Source organism: Oncorhynchus gorbuscha, linkage group LG07 (genome assembly GCF_021184085.1).
Source record: "Oncorhynchus gorbuscha isolate QuinsamMale2020 ecotype Even-year linkage group LG07, OgorEven_v1.0, whole genome shotgun sequence".
Lineage (NCBI taxonomy): Eukaryota > Metazoa > Chordata > Actinopteri > Salmoniformes > Salmonidae > Oncorhynchus > Oncorhynchus gorbuscha.
This window is the reverse complement of record NC_060179.1, coordinates 55,908,768-55,929,315: the sequence shown is the minus strand read 5'-3', so window position 1 is coordinate 55,929,315 and position 20,548 is coordinate 55,908,768. Positions and strand designations below refer to the sequence as shown.

General features: G+C 42.8%; 1 protein-coding gene across 4 annotated transcripts; it reads right to left on the bottom strand.

Moving 5' to 3' along the window:
- Positions 1 to 1,333: 1,333 nt before the first annotated feature.
- On the bottom strand, positions 1,334 to 20,343 carry LOC124040075 (BRD4-interacting chromatin-remodeling complex-associated protein-like). Of its 4 annotated transcripts, none has more exons than XM_046356860.1 (13): positions 20,051 to 20,343; positions 17,728 to 17,779; positions 17,162 to 17,207; positions 16,916 to 16,964; positions 16,740 to 16,805; positions 15,455 to 16,648; positions 15,315 to 15,360; positions 15,182 to 15,231; positions 13,133 to 13,182; positions 12,226 to 12,371; positions 2,669 to 2,763; positions 2,488 to 2,590; positions 1,334 to 2,398 (listed from the first exon to the last, which is right to left on the bottom strand). In XM_046356860.1, the coding sequence occupies exons 2-13, from the start codon at positions 17,753 to 17,755 to the stop codon at positions 1,935 to 1,937; spliced, it is 2,337 nt and encodes a 778-aa protein (XP_046212816.1). In that variant the 5' UTR covers positions 17,756 to 17,779; positions 20,051 to 20,343; the 3' UTR covers positions 1,334 to 1,934. The 4 variants fall into 4 exon arrangements, with proteins under 4 accessions (XP_046212816.1, XP_046212817.1, XP_046212818.1 ...); XM_046356861.1 differs by lacking the exon at positions 20,051 to 20,343 and adding an exon at positions 19,800 to 19,939; XM_046356862.1 differs by lacking the exon at positions 17,728 to 17,779.
- Between the last annotated feature and the right edge of the window lie 205 nt (positions 20,344 to 20,548).

The window sequence follows — 20,548 nt, the reverse complement described above, 5'->3', positions numbered from 1 at the left end:
TGCTTACAATTAGGGTTTGGGTAAGGGACTAGGTTCAGGGTTTGGGTAAGGGATTAGGTTCAGGGTTTGGGTAAGGGATTAGGTTCAGGGTTTGGGTAAGGGATTAGGTTCAGGGTTTGGGTAAGGGATTAGGTTCAGGGTTTGGGTAAGGGATTAGGTTCAGGGTTTGGGTAAGGGATTAGGTTCAGGGTTTGGGTAAGGGATTAGGTTCAGGGTTTGGGTAAGGGATTAGGTTCAGGGTTTGGGTTCCAGGTTAAGGTCAGGAAAAATAGGATTTTGAATGGAAATTAATTTTAGGTCCCCATGAAGATAGAACAAAATGTGTGTGTTTGATGTGTGGGTTGGTTTTTCTATCCTTGTGGGGACCTAAAACCCCCAAAAGTCCCCACAAGTAAATAAAATATATGTTTTATCCCTTGTGGGTACATGAGGACAAAGGCTATTTTAAGTTTAGGGGTTATGGTTACAATTATGGTTACAATTAGGTTTAGGAGTTAGGAGTTCAAATCAAACTTTGTCACATGCCCAGAACCCGAACTCAACAAATGTTTAGGGGTTAAAGTTAGGTAAAATAGGATTTGGAATGGAAATTAAATTTAGGTCCCCACGAGGATAGAAGAACAAAATGTGTGTGTGTGTGTGTGTGTGTGTGTGTGTGTGTGTGTGTGTGTGTGTGTGTGTGTGTGTGTGTGTGTGTGTGTGTGTGTGTGTGTGTGTGTGTGTGTGTGTGTGTGTGTGTGTGTGTGTGTGTGTGTGTGTGTGTGTGTGTGCACGCGCGGAGGGGCATCACATACCTTTAAGGTACATAAGAAAAATGTCAAAGATACATTTTAAAAAACTGACAAGAAAACCAAAAGCTGCTTTAGTAGTTAAGACACTCAGTGTGAGTGAGTCTCTCTGGCTTGACTATGAAAACTGAAGTATAGAACAGAAAAAGAACAATATATTTATTGTAGTTGTCAAATCCATCAAATGACTATGGTATTATACACTGAGTATACAATACATTAAGAACACCTGCTCTTTCCATTCCATAAGACTGACCAGGTGAATCCAGGTGAAAATTATGATCCCTTAATTATGTCACTTAAATCCACTTCAATCAGTGTAGATGAAGGGGAGGAGTATTTTTAAGCCTTGAGACATGGATTGTGTATGTTTGCCATTCAGAAGACCAAAAACGTAAGTGCCTTTGAACGAGGTATGGTTGTATTGTGCCAGGCACACCGGTCTCTGTCAAAAACTGCAACACTGCTGGATTTTTCACGCTCAACAGTTCCCCATGTGTATCAAGAATGTTCCACCACCCAAAGGTCATCCCAGTCAACTTGACACAACTGTGGGAAGCATTAGAGTCAACATGGGCCAGCATCCCTGTGGAACGCTTTCGACACCTTATAGTCATTCCCCGACGAATTGAGGCTGTTATCATGGAGGGGGGTGTTCCTAATGTTTGTTATACTCAGTGCGTGAAGGTGTGTAATGTCAGGTGCAAAAATTAAAGGACATTTCTTACAAGGCTTCTTCATGTAAACATTTGAAGGACAACATAGAATTTCTCAGGCACAGAATCATCATCGTCATCATATTCTTCCTCCTTAAACTTCAGCATAATTGCACGTGGCTAAAGTTGGGGTTCAGGGGGTTGATATCTTCTTCCGGCTCACACCCGACAGGACATGATGTAACACAGGTCATGACCCCTGGTTGTCCTACAGTAACCATAGTACTTTAACCATAGAAAAATAATCTAGATTATATTTCTATGACTGTAACTAACTCAGAGCTGGTTGAAAAGGACTGACAATGGGAGAGGAAAATAAGAAAATAAACAATAACAAACATGTAGCCCCAAGAATGAGCCGGCGGGGCAAAGGATGGAGGGGGATGAGAGAGATGGAATGGTGGCACGTCCGTCTGTCAAATCTGTCTGTCTAACATTCTAGAATGCTGTTCACAGCTGCCTCTAGAACCGAGTCTGTGTCGGGCAGGGTGGAAGGGAGGGGCAGGGGGGCCTGGGGGTGAGAGGAGGACAGGTGAGACAGGAACTGAGTCTGTACCGGCTCTGTCGACATCGCGACTGTGGCAGTAGCAGCCACATTGCCATGGTGATAGTTGCTGTGGTTGCTAGAGGCAGCTTTGTTTCCATAGTTGCTATGTTGAGTCCTCCTCTGGTCCATGATACTCTTAAAAGAGTCTATTCCTCCTCTCCCTCCTCCCCCCGGGTCTCCATAGCCTGACTGGGGGTCTGTCCTGTAAGGGGGGTCTGTGGTCACCCCCCTCCCCGTCTGTATACCGCCGTGGCTGGACGAGGGGGTGGAGAGAGGGTCCAAGGGGAGGCAGGGTAGAGAGAGGGGAGATGTCTTCACCCCACAGCAGAAATCTTCCAAGAAGCCATCTATGGAGGGAGAGAGAGAGATGATGAGAAAAAACAATGGTCCATACTTGCTCAATGGTCCACACCCCTGCCAAGTCCCACCTCCTCACCTGGGTCCACCAGTATCATACGTTTGTCTTGTGTCAGGTTCTGGCGCTCCTCTTGGTTGAAGGTCCTGTCAATCATCACCATCTCTGAGGAGGGACTGGAGCGCTGCAGGGAGGGGAAGGGACTTCCTGTTAGCACAACACTTTTCAAAGATTCAAAATAATTGTGTGTGTGCGTACTCACCTCAGCCTCCACCATCAGCAGTCGTCTGTATTTGTTGATCATGACCTGGGTCCTCTTCAACACCTGAGTCGCCGTCGACTCAAACTCATCATCCACTGTTAAGAGACAGAATACAGTGGTTACACAGACACACACACACACTAGTGGTGCATGGGTTGACACACAACCTGCAGTCCCGGCGGTTATGTCCGCAGGGCGGACGGGTTTAGGGTCATGAAATATGGCGTGGATGAAGGGTGGGTGGCGGGCGGGTTGAATAAAGAGAAAACAATGTATTAAAAATCCATAAATGTATCATTATTGCGCAGTTCATATCTATAGGCTACATTGAGGTTTTTATTTAGGGACTAACTGTAAGTTTACAAATACACACCAATTGCCAAATGTTTTGGGAACTTGGGCAGAAAAAGTTAACGTCGATCCACTGAGACAAAAAGTCTGAGTTGAATTCAATAAGAGAAAAGCTGCGAAATGGAGAGTTGAAAATAAATAGGAGGGTCAGAACAGTAGGTAGCCTAATGTATGGGGAAGATTTGGTGAAGAGGTAAAAGAGGATGATTGCAGTGGCAGCTACGTTCTGTGTAATGATTGTGAGACACTATACCAATTCATATAAAAAACCTACATTTTGACTCATGAACAGGAGTGGAGAAATATGATTTATTTCATTCAGCCTCTTGAGAGAATGTGAATGAGAGATTGCACCTTTACAGACGGTCCCTATCCTTATCAGCGTCATAAAAGCCGATCTTATTCCAACCACATAAAATATGCATCCTAGACGAACTGACATCTTATCAGAAACATGTTTGGTTGTTTTCACAGCATTTAATTTCCTTAAAACCAGTTAAACTGATGTCATTTGTTAATTATTATTTTTGTAATTGCATTTTGTCCCCGGTCCTTAAACATCTTAACTGCTTAAGAGAATGAGAGATGAAAAACTTTAACAGTGTAAACTAGATTGAAGCATTCATTCTATCATTAAAGACACCTCTGGTATTCTCGGGCAACAAAGGCATATGGCTAAGCTTTCCCTAAAGCATATTGAATTCAATTGCCATAATTAAAGCCTAAATAGTATATTACATAAATAAATTAAAACATCAAAAATAGGCTACAGCACCAGAATGCATAATTTGGCCACAAAGGATTATGAGCTTCTTTGAAAAAAACAAGCTGTGGATTGTTTTTAAAATCACATTGCCTCCAGCAGGAAGGGCCCGCAGGAAGATTTTCTCTTGTAGCCTGCAAATTGACCACAAGAAGCCAAAACCGATAAAATATTTGACTAAAACATAATCATTTAAAACCTTGCTTACATATTTGAAAACGATCACATACACTCAGTGGCCAGTTTATTAGGTAAACCCATCTAGTACCGGGTCGGAACCCCCTTTGTTTCCAGAACAGCCCAAATTCTTCAGGGAATGGAACCATTGCTCAACAAGTATCAAGGGACCTAACGTGTGCCAGGAAAACATTCCCCATACCATTACACCACCGCCACCAGCCTGTACTGTTGACACCAGGCAGGATGGGGCCATGGACTCAGCTGCTTACGCCAAATCCTGACTCCGCCAACCGCATTACGCAACATGAACCTGAATTTGTCGGACCAGGAGATAGTTTTCCACTCCTCAATTATCCAGTTTTGGTGATCACGTGCTTCTTCTTATTTTTAGTTAATAGGAGTGGAACTCAGTGTGGTCGTCTGCTGTAATAGCCCATCCGTGACAAGGAGCGACAAGTTGTGCGTTCTGAGATGCTGTTCTGAACACCACGGTTATGCTGCGTTTGTGTACTGCCTGTTAGCTTGCACAATTCTTGCCATTCTCCTTCGACCTCTCATCAACGAGCTGTTTTTGCCCACAGGACTGCCGCTGACTGGATGTGTTTTGTCGCTCCATTCTCGGGAGACCCTAGACACTATCGTACGTGAAAAGCCCAGGAGGCCGGCTGTTTCAGAAATACTGGGACCAGCATGCCTGGCACCAATGATCATACCACACTTAGGTCACTCGTTTTGCCCATTCAAACGTTCAATCGAATAATAACTGAATGCTCTATATAGCAAGCCACGCCCATGTGACTCACTCTGTAGGAGCTAATCATTTTCGTGAACAGGGTTGTGTAATTATTATTTATTTTTTTTATAAAAAAAACTGTCCACTGAGTGTCTCTCTCTCTCTCTCTCTCTCTATACTACTACGTGTGGCAATACTTTAGAACAGATTTCTGAAATTAAAATCACTTGAAGCTAATTTGCTTGTGTTTTTACAATCAATACAAATATATATAATACAGGTCAAAAGTTTAAGAACACCTACTCATTCAAGGGTTTTTCTTTATTTTTACTATTTTCTACATTGTAGAATAATAATGAAGACATCAAAACTATGAAATAACACATAATGAATAATGTAGTAACCAAAAAAAGTGTTAAACAAATCAAAATATTTTTTAGATTTGAGATTCATCAAATAGCCACCCTTTGCCTTGATGACAGCTTTGCACACCCTTGGCATTCTCGGACAACCAAAAAAACTGACTGTGAAGATGTTTTGTCACAAACTGAATTTATGCAAACTAAGCAATGTATAGTGTAAAGAATCATTGTACATCTAAATCTCTGTGAACTAACCAAATAACCAAAAATATTGTATTTTCAGATCTTTTAAGCTGGTCTACAAAACCAAAAGTCAAATGCACAAATGCTAAACTTAACTGGAAGCATAGACATAGCGCACATAGAACCAATCTACTGCTTCTTAAACTTGCTTTCAATGAAAATGACAGATCTATAACTCACATTTCTATGTCAATTTGGTCAGGTTGCCCAAAAAGTTACATATTACAGTTTTAACAGTAGTATTACCCCTTTATGGCAACTATCCTTCTAGCGACTGGAGGCTAGTAGGCTACATGAGCACACCCAATGAAACAAATTACTGTATATTGGGATCGTGTGTATGTGTCTCATGTTGAGCTGCCCTCCAAATTCACTACAACACCGCTATTTTGCACCCCACTATCCTAACTTGTAGGCTAATAGTATATTATAGTGGGAAAGTGAATGTTAATTAGACTATAGCCTATCTGCATTATATCCAACAGATGTGGGAGGAGTGAAGCAGGGATTTTACGCAAACGTGTCTGTGGGAGGAGAGGCAAAGTAGCTCATTTTAAGCGCTGTTTGAATATATTTAAATAATACATTTATCTAAATAGGCTTATTAGATCAATGATCATAAGCTATATATAAAATAAATAATCACAGTATGTGTGAGACTCCAAGGACCACATTAATTTACTACTTTACAGTGTAGACGAGGTGAATCTTCCCCGCACTGAAATGGTAGCATCCACTTGAACCAATTTTCCAGCCACGCTAATATTTCAACTTTCAGGTCAAAAGGTCAAATAGAACATTTTACATGGTAGAAAAATAAGAAATGTAAACAATTTCAACCAATTTTCTATTGTTCAATTTCAACAAATGGACCCAATAATGTATAATTTTTAACATGGAAACTAATATTCTATTATTCAATATCAACGAGTGTATTAGAACATTAGATTGATCAACATTCCCCCTCAAGCCATAAATTGTTAGCAAGCGGTTACAGTGCACAAAATCTGGAACCAACAGGACCCTGAACAGCTTCCACCCCCAAGCCATAAGACAGCTAAACAAGACCGCTAAATAGCGCATCAAATGGCTACCTGGACAACCTGCATTTACCTTTTTTTTTTTGCACTAACTCTCTTACACTGTCTCTATGCACACACACTGGACTGTACTTACACTGTCTCTATGCACACACACTGGACTGTACTTACACTGACACCACAACACATACATACGCCCGCACACACATGCATACTGATGCCACACACTCACCACATATGCTGCTGCTACTACTTGCCTAGTCATTTTACCACTACCTATATGTACATAGCTACCTCAATTACCTCGTACTCCTGTACATCGACTCAGTACTGGTATTCCCTGTATTTTTAATGACATGTTATTTTTTGTCATTAGTTATTTTTTGTCATTATTGTTATTTTTTGTCATTATTGTAATTTATTTTATCTTTAACTCTGCAATGTTGGAAAAGGACCCATAAGTTAGCATTTCACTGTTAGTCTACACCTGTTGTTTATGAAGCATGTGACAAATAAAATTGTATTTATAGGCTAGGCCAACTCTACATCACTACGTGCTCATGCATTTTTACAAACAGTGATTGAGTTATATTATTAGCCTAAATTGTGATTACCAAGTCCACACATCACATTAGGAATTAAGGTTATTATAGTTTTGCGTTTCTCTTTTCTTTTAGTTTGCCATTTTTTATTTGAAATTCAGTTTTGCAGATCCACTTTACTAGTTTTTATTTAGCTTAAGTTCTATAAAAACAGTTATATTTTTTGTAGTTTCAGTTTTTGTTTTAGTGTTAGTAAAGAAAGTCGCCTATCTACTGTATGCAGGGGAGGCTAGAAGCCACGCACGGCTGAAGTCGTAAGTTTACATAGCCAAATACATTTAAACTCAGTTTCACAATTCCTGACATTTAATCCTCGTAAAAATGATCTGTCTTAGGTCCGTTAGGATCACTACTTTATTTTAAGAATGTGAAATGTCAGAATAATATTAGTGAGAATGATTTATTTCAGCTTTTATCTCTTTCATCACATTCCCAGTGGGTCAGAAGTTTACATACACTCAATTAGTATTTGGTAGCATTGCCTTTAAATTGTTAAACTTGGGTCAAATGTTTCGTGTAGCCTTCCACAAGCTTCCAAAATAAGTTGGGTGGATTGTGGCCCATTCCTCCAGACAGAGCTGGAGTAACTGAGTCAGGATTGTAGGCCTCCTTGCTCGCACACACTTTTTCAGTTCTACCCACAAATGTTCTATAGGATTGAGGTCAGGGATTTGTGAGGGCCACTCCAATACCTTGACTTTGTTGTCCTTAAACCATTTTGCCACAACTTTGGAAGAATGCTTGGGGTCATTCTCCATTTGGAAGGTCCATTTGCAACCAAGCTTTAACTTCCTGACTGATGTCTTGAGATATCCACATAATTTTCCTTGCTTATGAAGCCATCTATTTTCTGATGTGCACCAGTCCCTGATGCAGCAAAGCACCCCCACAAATGATGCTGCCACCCCCGTGCTTCACGGTTGGGATGGTGTTCTTCGGCTTGCAAGCTTCCCCCTTTTTCCTACAAACATAACAATGGTTGTTATGGCCAAACAGTTCTATTTTTGTTTCATCAGACCAGAGAACATTTCTCCAAAAAGTACGATCTTTGTTCCCATGTGCAGTTGCAAACCGTAGACTGGCTTTTTTATGGCGGTTTTGGAGGAGTGGCTTCTTCCTTGCTGCGCGGCCTTTCAGGTTATGTCGATATTGGACTCATTTTACTGTGGATACAGATACTTTTGTACCCATTTCCTCCAGCATCTTCACAAGGTCCTCTGCTGTTGTTCTGTGATTGATTTGCACTTTTCGCAACAAAGTATGTTCATCTCTAGAGACAGAACGCGTCTCCTTCCTGGGCGATATGACGGCTGCGTGGTCCCTTGGTGTTTATACTTGCGTACTATTGTTTGTACAGATGAACGTGGTACCTTCAGGTGTTTGTAAATTGCTCCCAAGGATAAGCCAGATTTGTAGAGGTCTACAATTTGTTTTCGGAGGTCTTGACTGATTTATTTTGATTTTCCCATGATGTCAAGCAAAGAGGCACTGAGTTTGAAGGTAGGCCTTGAAATACATCCACAGGTACACCTCCAATTGACTCAAATGATGTCAGTTATCCTATCAGAAGCTTCTAAAGCCATGACATAATTTTCTGGAATGTTCCAAGTTGTTTAAAGGCACAGACAATTTAGTGTATGTTAATCTGACCCACTGGAATTGACACCTTAAACAATTGTTGGAAAAAATAATTGTGTCATGCACAAAGTATATGTCCTAACTGACTTGCCAAAACTATAGTGTTAATGAGAAATTTGTGGAGTGGTTGAAAAACAAGTTTTAATGACTCCAACCTAAGTGTATGTAAACTTCCAACTGTATGTGTTGTATAGTTGTGTTTTTTGGGAGGTCACTTCTTGCCACTGTGGGGCAGTAATACATAACGTGATAGGTCAAGTTTAAAATCAAATCAAATTTTATTTGTCACATACACATGGTTAGCAGATGTTAATGCGAGTGTAGCGAAATGCTTGTGCTTCTAGTTCCGACAATGCACTAATAACCAACAAGTAATCTAACTAACAATTCCAAAACTACTGTCTTATACACACAAGTGTAAGGGGATAAAGAAAATGTACATAAAGATATATGAATGAGTGATGGTACAGAGCGGCATAGGCAAGATACAGTAGATGGTATCGAGTACAGTATATACATATGAGATGAGTATGTAAACAAAGTGGTATAGTTAAAGTGGCTAGTGATACATGTATTACATAAAGATGCAGTAGATGATAGAGTACAGTATATACATATACATATGAGATGAATAATGTAGGATATGTAAACATTATATTCGGTAGCATTGTTTAAAGTGGCTAGTGATATATTTTACATCATTTCCCATCAATTCCCATTATTAAAGTGGCTGGAGTTGAGTCAGTGTCAGTGTGTTGGCAGCATCCACTCAATGTTAGTGGTGGCTGTTTAACAGTCTGATGGCCTTGAGATAGAAGCTGTTTTTCAGTCTCTCGGTCCCAGCTTTGATGCACCTGTACTGACCTCGCCTTCTGGATGATAGCGGGGTGAACAGGCAGTGGCTCGGGTGGTTGTTGTCCTTGATGATCTTTATGGCCTTCCTGTAACATCGGGTGGTGTAGGTGTCCTGGAGGGCAGGTAGTTTGCCCCCGGTGATGCGTTGTGCAGACCTCACTACCCTCTGGAGAGCCTTACGGTTGTAGGCGGAGCAGTTGCCGTACCAGGCAGTGATACAGCCGCCAGGATGCTCTCGATTGTGCATCTGTAGAAGTTTGTGAGTGCTTTTGGTGACAAGCCAAATTTCTTCAGCCTCCTGAGGTTGAAGAGGCGCTGCTGCGCCTTCTTCACGATGCTGTCTGTGTGGGTGGACCAATTCAGTTTGTCTGTGATGTGTATGCCGAGGAACTTAAAACTTGCTACCCTCTCCACTACTGTTCCATCGATGTGGATAGGGGGGTGTTCCCTCTGCTGTTTCCTGAAGTCCACAATCATCTCCTTAGTTTTGTTGACGTTGAGTGTGAGGTCATTTTCCTGACACCACACTCCGAGGGCCCACAGCTCCTCCCTGTAGGCCGTCTCGTCGTTGTTGGTAATCAAGCCTACCACTGTTGTGTCATCCGCAAACTTGATGATTGAGTTGGAGGCGTGCGTGGCCACGCAGTCGTGGGTGAACAGGGAGTACAGGAGAGCGCTCAGAACGCACCCTTGTGGGGCCCCAGTGTTGAGGATCAGCGGGGTAGAGATGTTGTTGCCTACCCTCACCACCTGGGGGCGGCCCGTCAGGAAGTCCAGTACCCAGTTGCACAGGGCGGGGTCGAAACCCAGGGTCTCGAGCTTGATGACGAGCTTGGAGGGTACTATGGTGTTAAATGCCGAGCTGTAGTCGATGAACAGCATTCTCACATAGGTATTCCTCTTGTCTTGATGGGTTAGGGCAGTGTGCAGTGTGGTTGAGATTGCATCGTCTGTGGACCTATTTGGGCGGTAAGCAAATTGAAGTGGGTCTAGGGTGTCAGGTAGGGTGGAGATGATATGGTCCTTTACTAGTCTCTCAAAGCACTTCATGATGACGGAAGTGAGTGCTACGGGGCGGTAGTCGTGTAGCTCAGTTTACCTTAGCTTTCTTGGGAACAGGAACAATGGTGGCCCTCTTGAAGCATGTGGGAACAGCAGACTGGGATAGGGATTGATTGAATTGAGCCTACCTTTGATTAAAGGTAGATTTAGGGAGATGACGTAGGTGCACAACTTAAACAGTAGTAGTGGGTCAATTTCCGCAACAACCTGGAGCGTTGAAGCGCAAGGCTAAACCCTCAGCTGTGTTGATCCTGTAACTACCACGTTGTAGCAGGGTGAAGCGCACCCGTGCAGAAGCGCAGATACTCTGGGTGACTGTGTGAGAGCAAAGCATTGCATCATGCCCATCTTAATGCGCGAGCAGATCACTTTTGTCAAGTCGGTGAGCATCGTTGGTCACCGCCATTCAAAGTGTTGCATTCTGGGGACAAGAATTGTCCGACTGCCACCTACGTAGCACATGAGATGTATAAAATGTACTCCTCAGCCTGAAGTGTCCCTACTTACGCCAGCAAATAGCTAGCTATTTGAGTGGGGCCGACTGGTAAGACACTTCAGGAGAGCGGTCACATGTGCTAGCAAGGCACAGGTCCAAGGTTCAAGCCTCAGTGTGAGCCAAATCAGGAGGAAGTGGTACTCGCTAAGCAAGCAGCGTCACACCAACATGTCAACGCCATGAACTTTACGAAAATCATCAAAGTTGATGACGTTGCTTTTCCCCAACTGCATGCATTGTGGGAGGCTCTATTGTCAACCAATCATTAGGGTGTTTATGTTTTACCCACACAAATACATGACTGAAACAGGAACAAATTTGCCAGAATTTATGTGTACAGCGGATACATTCAAATAAATGTGATATTTGAGTCTCTCTCTCACTAATCGATTATACAATGTGAAACAATATTATATTATGATTTCAGTTTGTGTGATATGGGGGTTAGATGATTATTTTGACATTCTAACAAAACCATTTCATAAACTGCCATGTTGATTTGAGCCTTGCTGTTGGAAAACCACATTATACCCTGACTACACCGCTCACATCGCATGCGCGAGCGTTGCAAAATAAATGTAGAAATCTATATTATTCCATTATTGCACCCACACTGCTCGCGGTCTGCGTTGCCAAGGGCTAAAATAGAAGTCAGTTCTATTTGTGATGCAGATCGCAGTGCAAGTCCTGCCTCTCCCATCTCCTCATTAGTTTATAGAAGCAGATACCCACGTACCATCTCATTGGTTATACCCACGTAGGTGATTGAAAGACTAACTGTGTTGTCGGTCGTCGTGGTAATACTATGAAAGTTTAGATGCCAATCACCATATAAGTTCAAAGAATAAAAAACCTGGAAGGAGGAGAGATGACGAGAACGATTCGGTTGACCGTTTTATTTGTGGATTAATTGTCGGAGTAGAGGACCTTGTGCATTTCAGGTAAAATAACAACTCAATGTTCATATCCCAGGACAAATTAGCTAGCAACATCAAGCCAAGTGCAAGCTAGATAGCTAAATTGCCATAAATGTTTAATGCTTTTGACCTATAGCCAAATTAATGTAATTAGTTCAGAGTTTGTTTTGATATTTTAACCTGGGTGTAGTGATTTTTTTGATGTGGGGGGACAAAATAAATGTATGCGCGCGCGCAGCCGATTTGGGCTCCGTGTTAGTGTCTGACTTTGGGCTGTCGCATATGCACCTCCGGGCGGGTGAACAAACAGCTGACCTTGGGAAAACTCTTCCCTGTTGGGCGGAGCTCCATGGAACACGTGGTAGGGGAGGAGTCTGTGCAGTGCGTCATCCAATGAGGTAAAGCGGGCGATGTCAGGTGACAGAACCCCCGAATGATCCATCCTCAACTGCTGTAGCATCCTGGGGAGACACACATAGTACACTTATTACACACACACACACACACTCCAGCAGCCCCCCAAGGGGGTGCCCAGCAAAACTGCGGTACACCACTGACACGCACATATCCAGCCCCTAGTTAAAGTCTACACACCCCTTGCACAGTCTTCACATTTTACTGCCTTAAAATTCTCTCTAAAAACGATTAAATGAAAACCAATCCAAAGTGAAAGAAAAATCACAGAAAATTCTACAAATGACTATGAAATGGAAAATGAGGATGTATTGATTGCATGTCTTCATACCCCAGAGTTAATGCTTAGTGGAAGCATCTTTGGCAGCCATTATAGCTGTGAATCATTTTGAATAAGATTCTACCAACCTTGCTCAACTCTTAAGGCAACGTACATCCATTGTTTTTTGTCAAAATTGCTCAAGCTCAGTACATTTGGTAGGGAATCATTGATGGACAGCAATATTCAAACCTTGCCTCAGGTTATTTTAAGAAGATGTAAGTCAGGGTGGAGACTGGACAATACAGGAACACTCAACACTCAAGAGAGCCATTCTTGCTATTTTGTTTCTTTTTGACCATTATAATTGAAAACAATCACAGTAAGGCACTTAATTGTTACCCAGAAATGATTTGATATCGAGATAAAAACAGATGCATTGGACCTATAAGGCAGCAAAATTTGAAAACTGTGCAAGGGGTGTGTAGACTTTCACAAGAGCACTGAATGCACACACACACACGGCATCTATACACATACAGTACTTACATTCCTCCTCTGGTGAGCTGCTGAGGGGCCGGCCTCTTCTGAGCACTGACCTACAAGAGACATATTTCAATATCATCATCATCACCACCACACAGGTCTGTAAACCCATGGTTCAAACCCATGGTTCGCAATATTTCTATAGGCCACTATTAAAAAGAAGAGGATCCCATCCGCTTTCTATAGGCTAGGCCTACTATATTTATTTCTCAACTTTCCTAATATCAAGCACATCGCTTCACTTTATAAATCGGGGGGCGTGCCTACCTGACTAGCATGAAAATGAACCATGGGAAAAGCTTCTTCCATTGGCTATTCAAGTGCATAGCCTAGTGGTTAGAGTGTTGGGCAAGTAACCAGAAAGGCTGCTGGATCGAATCCCCGAGCTGACACGGTACAAATCTGTCGTTCTGCCACTGAACGAGGCAGTTAACCCACTGATCCCCGGTAGGCCGTCATTGTATATAAGGATGTATTTTTAACTGGCTTGCCTGGTTAAATAAAGGTTTCATTTCATGACAGATTACATGTATTTTTTGACCCTGCCTCTGTTCCGTGAATGATAATGGCCCATTCTAAATCTAAACTAATTTCACACATATACTAAATAATATTTGTAAAGACAAGATTAAATTGAAAATAGTCTGATGGGTGAGAATATCACTTGTGAATGATGCCAAGCGTGTGCAGTCTAAGGCCAGAAACAGCACAACTTTTTCAAATCATCTCATGCATCATGTATCTTAGCCCATGGGCCTATATGTTCTTATAAGGTTTGTATCACAACTAAAGTGGCTAAATAACCTCAAACGTAGCCTATAGTCCCAAGACCCCTGGAACACAGTTGGAGAGCCCATAGCCTAGAGCCTAGTGAAACATGTGTTCTTATAAGCTTTGTTCAATCACGTGTGAAAACATAGTTTTGACTGAACACTATTTAAAAAGAGGATGCCAGCTTTCTCATGCTGCCATATTTATTGCTTAAAATTTAAGCACATACACTTCAAAAATAGTGTAGCCTACCTGGCACGAAACAAACAACAAACCGTAACATACACTAACTCAAAACAATATCCCATAAAACACAGGTGGACAAAATGCTACTTAAATATGATCCCCAATTAGAGACAACGATAGGCAGCTGCCTCTAATTGGGAATCATACCAAACACCAACATAGAAAAACTAAACTAGAACCCCACATAGAAAATAATAACTAGAAAACCCCCCCAGTCACGCCCTGACCTACTATACCATAGAAAAACAAAGGCTCTCTATGGTCAGGGCGTGACAAGTGCAGGCTACGGATGACATGTTTTTTTTTTCTGGGCCATTCTAAATAATATGTTACTAAGAATAATCTTATGGGTGAGAATATTATCAGTGCTTGTCAAATTGTGAATGAGAGACTGATGAAGTGTGTGCAGCCTGCGCAAGAAATCCTGCGCTTGCCTTTCATGTGACTTTTTTCAAATCATCATTAGAGTAGCATCATGCAGCCTTAGAATGTGTTAGAAATCAAAACATATAGCCCAATGTTTGTATCACAAATAAAGTTGCATAAATAACTCTAAATGAAGCATATAGGAGGACTGGTTTCTTTGTTAACCACTCAACACAGAATAGCTGCATGTGTGCACTACCTGAGAAAAATATCCTTTCAATTTTATTCAGCTATGTTCAATTGTATTCTTCTAACTATAAAATAATGCCACAAAAATGTAAAGCAAATCTTGCCTGCTAAATGATCTAGCATAGCCCACAGTCATACGGCATAACATAAGGACGACATATTTAGACCTTCCTAAAATAAATTATGGATTTATTGTGATGGTGTAGGCTATATTAAATGTATTTATTCGACTTTTTAAAATTCAGATGTTCCAAAGGTCTGCATTAGTGGATTGTAAGCAAAGCATGGAAGCTGGATATGTTAAACATTTTAAACAGTTTATGTTACTTAAAAGTTAATCAGTTATTGTGAGACAGGCATGACAATCACCAGCTGACAACATTTCATGACCTCACACACACAGTGTAACATGTATAATACCTGCGTGTTTAGCGGGGCATCTTGGCTGATGTAGGTCATTGTTTTCACAGCTAGGAAACAAATGAGAAACAGAAGTCAGGAGAGGGGTTTATATACATCTATAACAACAACACACAAAAACACAAACACAAACCTTTGTTTCCAAGGAGGTTGACGAGCTGTGTCTGAGCCTGCTTGTCCTGAGGAATTGGAGAACAAAACAAACAAAAACATATTATAGAAACGGATACAAAGAGGTAATAATTAAGTGAGGAAGAGAGTTGTAGTTAATACCTGTGAGTACTCCTGTTCCTGTGAGGCAGTACCAGTACCAGAGAGGGACAGGGGGGAGAGGGAGCTGCTGTTCTGAGTCTGAGACAGTACGAGGCGCTGCACTGGGCTGCCCGACACCTGCCCTCGAACCCCAGTCGCCGTTCCAACCAGCGTCAGACGCCCCTGGTTTGATGCCGCCTGTACTGGGGCAGGGTTCGTACCAGGAAAATTCTGCCATGTTTGGGTCATGGCTCCTCCTACTCCCACCTGGCTGCCTCCCACCTGGATCAGCTGACCTCCCGCCGTCGCCGTGAAGTTCTGCCCGGCGACGAGCTGTACTGTGTTCTGATTGGCTAGCAGGGTTGATTGGGATGGGTCTGAGGGGCCATTGTGGTGGACCAGGTACTGCCCTGGGGGCAGGTTGGCCTGGCCTTGCTGTCCCTGGTTCTGCTGCCCCAAGGGAGAGTGGACCAGGATGGAGCCGTTAGCTGTGTAGTGTCCCTGGGCCGCGGTGTTAACCATGGTGGTGGTTGTGGTCTGGAGTCCCAGGCTATAGACTGTCTGAGCCCCAGCTTGAAGGGGTTTGGGCTGGATAGGTCTGACCAGGGCCTGGGCGCCCCCAGGTCCTCTCTGGATGATGATATTCTGCAGGGGGATGTTCTTAAAGGGCAAGCCTACCTGGTTCACCTGGCCCACTGGGGAGGGAGTGGCAAACACCTGCCCCCCTGCAGCTACTCCCCCCACCGCCCCTCCTACCCCACCACCCTGCCGGAGGAGGATCTGCTGGACCCCTCCCCCGCCAAAGGACCCCAACACCTGGATGTGCCCCCCTGCCTGGCCATTAGGCAGCTGGGACACGCCCTGGAGGAACTGACCACTGGGAAAAGCTGCAGTCGATGTGGTGACCCCGCTGCCGTACCCCCCCGAGACCAGCTGGGGGGGGAATGGGGAGGGGGCCGAGGGGAGAGGAGGTGGAGGTGGTTGTGAGTCTAGCATGGCCTCCTGTTCCAGAGTCTGTTCAGTGATGTCTGCCTCCATGAGAGACTTCTGCAGGATGTCAAAGGGCTGGTCCTCTCCTCCGCCAAGATCCATTCCTCCTGGAGAAGCTTCTCCCCCCAGCTCATCCTCAATGAACGATAGGCTACTGGAAAGCTGGAGGCCCACCCCTGCTGAATCCTCAAACTCTTCATCTTTGAGGCCGGAGTTAGAGCCAGCCTGAGAGAAAGAGAACACTTTATAACTATGGAGGCTCCATCAGTTTATAAACCCATTACCAGCAGGTAAGTGCAGATTTATTTCTACTCACAGTGTTACTGGTGAAGAAGGTTCCGGCAGAGCCGTAAGCTGCGTTCGTCACGTCATCCTCCTCAATCTGAGGGAGAAAAAACACGTCACTTCACCTGTATGCAAAGCAGCGTGCTAATATTCTATGACTTGAAATGGGCATGGATGAACTAGTAGACCAGAGGGGGAGACACTCACAGACTTGTTGGTGGAGCCGTGGAGGTAGTCATTCAACGCCTGCACATCCCTGGAGGACAGAAGGAGGGAGAGAGCTTCAGTCAGAGAACATCCGAATTTGACTTTAGAAAAAAAATTGATATAATTATTATTTAACATTCGTAACCCCTGGGCACCAGATTTATCTGTTCCACTTGCCATTACTAATGCCTTAGTGTTAGATGTGTTATAGATAGTGTTTGTGATTTATGTGTTATATGGATTTACCCTATAATATCCAGAAGACGGCGATCGTCCTCATCATCCATGACACCTGGGTGAGGAGAGAGCAGTGAGAGGGATGAAGTGACAGGGGAGTGAAGTGAGTAGAAAGAGGTGTAATGGAGGAAAGGATAAGAGGAAGGGGGAGATATCCTATTTTAACTGTATACTGCAACTATGCTAAAAAGCTCATAAATGCAAAAGATCTTATTCTAAAACCTCTTGACTATTCTACATTGCTGCAACAATTCGTATGAATGCTTGTGAGCACAAAAGAGTTACGGAAAGTAATGCAGAGACATAAACAGTGAGACAACACAGAGGACGTGCTGGGTGGGTCACAGGCGGACAGTGGCACCTGGGGAGGACGGGCTCATAGTAATGATTGAAATTGAGAAATAATGTAATGGTATCAAACACATTTTTTTTTAAATATATTTCCATTCACTTCATTCCAGAAATTATTATGAGCCATCCTCTCCTCAGTCTCCTCCTGTGTGTGTGTGTCTCAGACTGTATCTGCATGCTTATCTCTGGTGTGGTAACAGTTGACGATGCAATAAAACACTCACAGCTTTCTGACAGCGAGCATGGAATCATTCATTAACCACCACCTTTTATTTGCTGTGATGGAGTAGTGGGCAGAGTGAGAGACAAGAGAGATGGGGGAGGCACAGAAAGAGAGAAGTTAAGAACAATGGTTTTAAAAGTGCAGTATTGAGAGTGAAGCTCCCGCCCCTACCCTTGTCTCTTCTCCTGCACATTGGTCTACTCTCCTGTCACCTCCCATTAAATGAAAATGGTCATCAAAGTGTAAATAACTCCACCCTGTTCCCTTTAAAAATGTTGTTTGTTTGGGAGTTGAGGGTTTACAAAGCATTTGCTTTGTTTTACAGCCAACAACATTCCACAGAACTAACTCCAATGATGCTGGCTTTGTATCGTGGTGAAAGGGGACATAAAACAGTTAATAATGTGGTGAATAGCAATGAGGAGCAAAACAGTAAATGTAGCCTTAGAATATTCTCAAGGTGAAGCTGTTGTATTTTGTTAATTCAGAGCTGCAATGCCTGGGCTAAACAAGGTGGTGTTTTGAAAATGGTATGCCACTGTAGGGGGCCTGTGATGTGTCCAACGGTAGCAACATTTTCATTTTTGACTTATTTTGTGTCTTTCATTCGACGCCATGTCGAATGACAAATGTGATACATTGTGTCAAGTCAGTGATGTAACATTGTGCTCTTGAACACATTTAACCAGTCGTTAAAACAAAATGGCGACTCGGCCACCATCTTTGGTTGAGAAAGAACCAAGCCTAATAAGGCAAAAGAAAAATGCGTCATAAAATGTCTCAGCTACAATTGAGTAGCTCAATGTAGGGAATTACACGATTAATAGTTAATAAAACTGGTTGTTTTGGAATTGTGAAACAACTAGCTGTATTTTTGCTAGCAGCCCAGATATCTAGCTAGCTGCCAGCATACGCAGTTAAGAGTGCCACTTTATATTCAGCTTTCCACCAACAAAAAATGAATAAAACAGTAAAACTATATTTTATTTCACAAGTTACACCGATACACGTGCTCTTTGAAGGATCTCTTCAAGTGTGTCCGTTTTGAGATATTTGCTGACAACTACGACACCACCAGGTTAACGTTGGCTAATCGGCTAGCTAACCTCTAATGAGGTCCCTTCTCAACATTGGGGTTATTTTGTCATAGGGGCAGGATTAGCTAGCACCACTAAATGGGGGGATGTCTACACGTGTCAAATAACTGGCAGAAATGCACTCAATAAATCCTGGAATATTTAGCTAGTTAAATTTTCCAAATTTCACAGAATTTTGAGCATGTGGAAAACAAGCAGCGGCTAGCTAAAACGTTGTTAGCTTGCCAGTTGCCCAAGCTATTGAAAATATGGTGTTTCCTCTCTCCTGCACCTAGCTTAGTCACCAAATTAGTGGTCGGAGTAGGCGTACAAGACGATATGGCTAGTCAGGGTCGGAGTAATTTATAAATCAGTTTATCCAAAGAATAATAGACACATTTAGCTCCAATTGAATTTTGAAATAGTAATGACACCCTCCCAAATTGTAGCATCAATGTGCCATCAGACAAACAGCTAGCAACGACAGTCGTGCCACGGTTTTAAGCTTTGGAAACATCGTTTAGACCACCAGCTGATGTACAGCTTGCGATTTATGTCCAAAAATAGACTGAATCGACAGACAATGATAATCGCATTCGAGCACAAAAAGCCTGTCCTCCCAGCCTCTAGCTGGTCGCTGACGTGCTCTCTTTCTTTGCTGTGCTGGGGTAGACTTCAGAGGTTACCATTTGTCTCCTATTTAGCTCATCTGCCAGCATGCAATGCAAAACGTCAGATTTCTCTCGATTGGCTGAACAGACATATTTCAATCGTGGAATTTACGAGCGCGCGGAGTCTTCGGAAACAGCTCTTTGGGCTAGCTATTTGACCGCGGACTTTTACTTGTAAACATCGGCCTGTTCAAGGTTAGCTAGCCGTTGTCGCCTATTTAGAATCGTCGGATAGAATTCGTTCACACGGCTAAACAGTGTCGATACCTAGGTGTTTTTTTCGATTAGCATAACATAAAGACGACTGAAAGAAGGCAAACCCTTACTCCTGTCTCACTCCTCTTGAAACCCAATATCTCCATTTGGCAACTTTTAATTTGCTCCCCCCTCCTTCTCCTCCTCCTCCTTCTTCTCCCTCTCCCACTCATATTTTTCTCACTGTCCCTGTTCTGTCTCAGATAGATTTCTCTCCACTCTCACTCTCTTCCCTCCCCGAAGGAAGGGAGGAAGGAGGTTGTGTGTGTTTTTTCCTAGAAATTTTATCACAAAATTATAATACACTCAAAGGGAAACTCACCGTCATGAAAAAGCAGTGCCTTGTCAACGGGGTTTCCTCGCCATCACAGCACGGGTAGTGCCGCTCCAGAAGAAGGCAGTAACATCAGAGCATTCTACAGATAGCGATGCAATATTCCATAGAAGTAACATAGAACGGACAAATAGTCACTACACTCTAAATACTGAAAAACTATGTTCTACCATTCATTAAAGTTTTTTTTTAAACTTTCATGACAGATATTTCATAATTCTTCTCCCCTATGAATAGGAAATTGTTTTACAGTAGACTTGGCCATTATGAACGGTAGGGGGCGGGCCACAAGCAGATGCCACACCTTGATGTGGCTGATAAAGTAATTGAGGAAGCTGTACATTGTGGCAACTGAGAGATCAGCAAAACGAGGGCGTTAATTCCACTCACATACCCTCCAATGGGATATAGGATGGGGGAAACAGCTTTTATAAGTCATCGCCAATGTAACACAATTAATCATATTCACAGTGATGCTATGTACAC